Source organism: Sinocyclocheilus rhinocerous, unplaced genomic scaffold (assembly GCF_001515625.1).
Source record: "Sinocyclocheilus rhinocerous isolate Xijiao unplaced genomic scaffold, SAMN03320098_v1.1 scaffold484, whole genome shotgun sequence".
Classification (NCBI taxonomy): Eukaryota; Metazoa; Chordata; class Actinopteri; order Cypriniformes; family Cyprinidae; genus Sinocyclocheilus; species Sinocyclocheilus rhinocerous.
This window is the reverse complement of record NW_015658063.1, coordinates 138,911-142,834: the sequence shown is the minus strand read 5'-3', so window position 1 is coordinate 142,834 and position 3,924 is coordinate 138,911. Positions and strand designations below refer to the sequence as shown.

Genomic DNA, 3,924 nt, shown 5'->3' with positions numbered 1-3,924 from the left:
GTACAGATATTTATGTTACAAAAGATTTGAACTTTTGAACTTTTAAATTCATCAAATAATAATGAAAAACTGTGTCATTGTTTTTTTTCACAAAAATCTTAAGCAGCATAAACATTTTCAACATTGATAAGACAAAATGTTTCTTGAGCACCTTATCAGGTATATTAGAATGATTTCTTAAAGATCATGTGACTTTGAAGACTGGAGTAATGGTTACTGAAAATCACCGGGATAAATGACATTTTATAATATATTTAATTAGAAAACAGGCATTTTAAATTATGATATTTCACACTATTACACTTCTGAATGTATTTTAACCAGGCCCGGCTCGAGAATCAAATCACTGAGGGTGCTTCTTAAATTAGTGAGGGTGCTCTAAACTGTAGTGCCATCCATTGCTATGGCGCAACGAGCGCTCTTTTTATAATCGCTAAAAAGCTGTCACTCGATCATCTTAGTTCATCGCGATCTCACAGTTACGTTATAATCAATGAAGTTCTATATGTGATTGGCTACGTTGCTAAACTCTGCAAAAACACGTTGAAATAGAAACCGTTCTCCAAAGCACAAAACATAACGCACTGGATAGTTTGCCAAATCTGCAATAAAATGCCATTATTACAGCTTTAACTGAGGGTGCTACTGATTTCGTTTGAGAGTGCTTAGCACCCTCTAGCACCCCCGTAGAACCGGGCCTGATTTTAACCAAACAAATGTAACATAAGAAAGCATAAAACATCAAAATTAACCAAGCCTTGGAATAGTAGTGTTAATTGACAGCCGTTTATGTAATGGCTATTCGTTACTTTACTCTTCTGCCACAATAATGCCTTTGAATTCGTTAAATAATTAATCAATTTGATAGAATAATAGCATATACACTACCGGTGAGAAAATTATTTTTGTCTTAAATGACTGACAGCCCTGCTTTTAAGTACAAGCTCAAACCTGTGTTGTTACCATATGCTTTTATTTACAGGTCTGTCACCTCAATCAGGGGGGAATTAGTGCCGTATTTGGTGCGCAAGCAATTCTCCAAGTCTTTAAACTCCAAAAATGCAACAGAGGATACAGAGAAGAATCAAAAACAACAGGATGCTCACCACAATTTGGGTACGCTTCCACTTGTAATGACTCGCATTTGCACAGTTCATATTTGTCATCCTTTTAAGAGAATGTTTGGTGTACATAATAAATGGTGACCTTTCAAAAACCGCATACATGCCTTCACAGAGCTCCTCAGCACTAGTAAAGATGAGGCGCTGCTCCAGCTTGCCCGGGAGAGGTCATGTTGGAACGATCATCGTGGAGACATGAGTGAGGCCTACCATGGTGGAAAGCTACGCTGCTATGTTCACATCATGGAGGAGGGCATGTGTTATCGTGTGAACATGCTCGCGGCTTATATAGAGGCCAATCGTGTGGTGAGAACAAATTGAAAGAACTGTTTCAATGGCACATTTTCCTTTACAGTGAACTGTCCGCAAAACAGTCATTTGAGACAATGCAATGGCTGCACTGAATTATGGTTTCCTTTATCCCTTAGGTTCCAAAGCTGTTTGAGGACCCTCCAATCCATCCGACTGCTGTGGTCTCAGAACGCTCCTTGGTGAGTCCCATAGATATGTCACAAATATAATGCAGTCTGTGATTAAAAATGCATATTGTAAATGTATATTGAAATACATTACTCCTCAAATAAAGTAATGCCGGCTCTTTTATTTAGGTTGGAAGTGACAGCATTATTGGGCCATTTTGTCAGATATCAGGCAAGACATCCATCAAGCGTTCAAATGTTGGCACATCATCTACAATCAAGGAGAAGGTGAAGATCACCAACTCCATCATCATGAATGGAGTCACTATTGAAGAAGGGTAAGTGATCTTACTCAAGTGCATTCTGAATGTTTATGAGAATATGATTCAGAAAGAGTCTTTTTATGAGTAATTTATTTGTAAATCAAACCCAGACAGGATGTTTGACCAAAATAACGTCATTTGCATTCTTTGAGTGGTTAAATGTAATAATATTTAAAAACATACTAATAAACAGCAGTATTTAACTAAATAGTTTAAATAAATAACTAAATCATGTTGCTGCAATAGATCAAATAAAGCCAAATGCATTGCAGACTTTTGGAAACACTTTTCAGCATAGACTGTCAATTTATTTATTTATTTTTTTAACCAGTAATTTTAGCAGCTTTCCAGTAGTCATGGACAACCTGGAAATATTTGGGAATTTTACAATGGTGATTTTCAGAGCTAGAGAAGTCAGAGGAATTAATTAAATTATTAAAAAAAAAAGTCTTGGAAAGTCAATATTGAATATAATATAATATTCATATGCTTAACTCATTTGTCAGTGCAGTTGCTATGATTTAGGAACAAACAAAAATAACACAGGAAAATCATGGAAATTTGTTGGTCAGAAGGCATTGGAACCTTGATTTAAAAATGAAAATGAAATGATATGATTTGCTTAAATGAATCAGACTTGACAGAGCCCATCTGCAAGATTGACATATCGGCTATTATATATAACTGTTCCAAAATTTTGGGATTTTATCTCATAATGCTCACTAAGGCAACATTTGTTTGATCGGAAATACAGTAAAAACAGTAATATTGTGACATATTATTACAATTTAAAATAACTTCTAACTTTTCTATTTTTATACATTTTAAAATGTCATTTATTCTTGTGATTGCACATCTGGATTTTCAGCAGCCATTACTCTTCAGTGTCACATGAACCCTCAGAAATCATTCTAATATGCTGATTTCTTACTGCCATTAATGTTGAAACTGTATGTGCTGCTTAATATTCTTGTGGAAACCATGAACATTTTAAGGATTATTTGATAAAAGCATCTTTGAAATAGTTAAAAATGTACTTTTAAATAATCAAATTTTTATACCAGTTTTTATACCAAGTTTTTTACTGTCATTTATCAATTCAAAGCGTATAAATTTCAACATTTTAAATAGTAGTGTACATAGTGTACAAAGCCTTTGCAATTTCATGCACCCCTGTGTCGTCCTGTACCGACCACAAGTCTAGGATGACAGACAGATTGGCTGTCTCCAAAGTATTTAGTGGTTTGGATCAGATGTTCAGCGTGTAGAAACAAAAGTTCAGATTTTGTCTGTTAGGTTAAAAGTGGGCTTGACGTAGACATAATGCGCAGAGAGACTGACCCGTTTCTGCCTGTGGGTGGTGTTGGGGTGGATGCTGCTGCTTTTTGTTGTGTTGAGCAAAAGCAGAAACTTGCGTTGTCAGACCCCTAAAGGTGTTCGCTGACCCTGAACAGGCCGCCGGTACAACAAATTAACAGAAAAGTGATGAATGTAGATGTAATGATTCCCAAAGAAACAAGTGTCTCGCTACAAGTGTTACACGCATGAGTAAAAGAAGCCTCAGCAAACATTCACATCTCGCTAAACTTGCATGCTTCTTTTCTTAGATCATAGACTTGTAAATAAACAAAGTTTTTTTTTTTCTTTGCCCACAGCTTTTTACATTTTTCTTCACCCAAAACGGTTTAGATTTAAACTGATTTGGGTTAATGGTGATCTCGCTTGCCATTGAACACAAACTGTCCCAAATCAGCTCTGCGTGGTAAAGAAAAAGGACCCTGTTAGGTGGAGACAGCTTTGGTTTAAACCAGTTTTTCCCTTCAAAAAAACAAGCTTGGAGCCAACGTGGCGACCCTCGTGTACGAATTAGCCTGTGCATGAAGAGTGGAGTGAAAGAAAGGATAGAGGAAGGAAAGAAAGGAACAGCAACTCTTTCAAAACATAAAGTAAGAAGGGATTAGGAAATCCCTGGCATTTAAAAGCGCCACTTGCATTTTTCGGCCCTTTGTTTGCATGTAGGAGTGGTTGTTTACAAAGCTCGGGAGGTTCGGGGTTGATGGG

The 3,924-nt window shown here is 36.4% G+C and overlaps 1 protein-coding gene across 2 annotated transcripts in view; it reads left to right on the top strand.

The window, feature by feature from the left end:
- The window catches only part of LOC107722074 (translation initiation factor eIF-2B subunit gamma-like), a 38,573-nt gene that overhangs the window by 28,471 nt on the left and 6,178 nt on the right, over nucleotides 1-3,924 (top strand). For both annotated transcript variants that reach the window (XM_016530299.1, XM_016530298.1), the window contains exons 7-10: nucleotides 983-1,116; nucleotides 1,237-1,427; nucleotides 1,550-1,612; nucleotides 1,730-1,878. In XM_016530299.1, coding sequence (XP_016385785.1) covers nucleotides 983-1,116; nucleotides 1,237-1,427; nucleotides 1,550-1,612; nucleotides 1,730-1,878 — 537 coding nt within the window. The remainder of the gene's footprint in view (nucleotides 1-982; nucleotides 1,117-1,236; nucleotides 1,428-1,549; nucleotides 1,613-1,729; nucleotides 1,879-3,924) is intronic.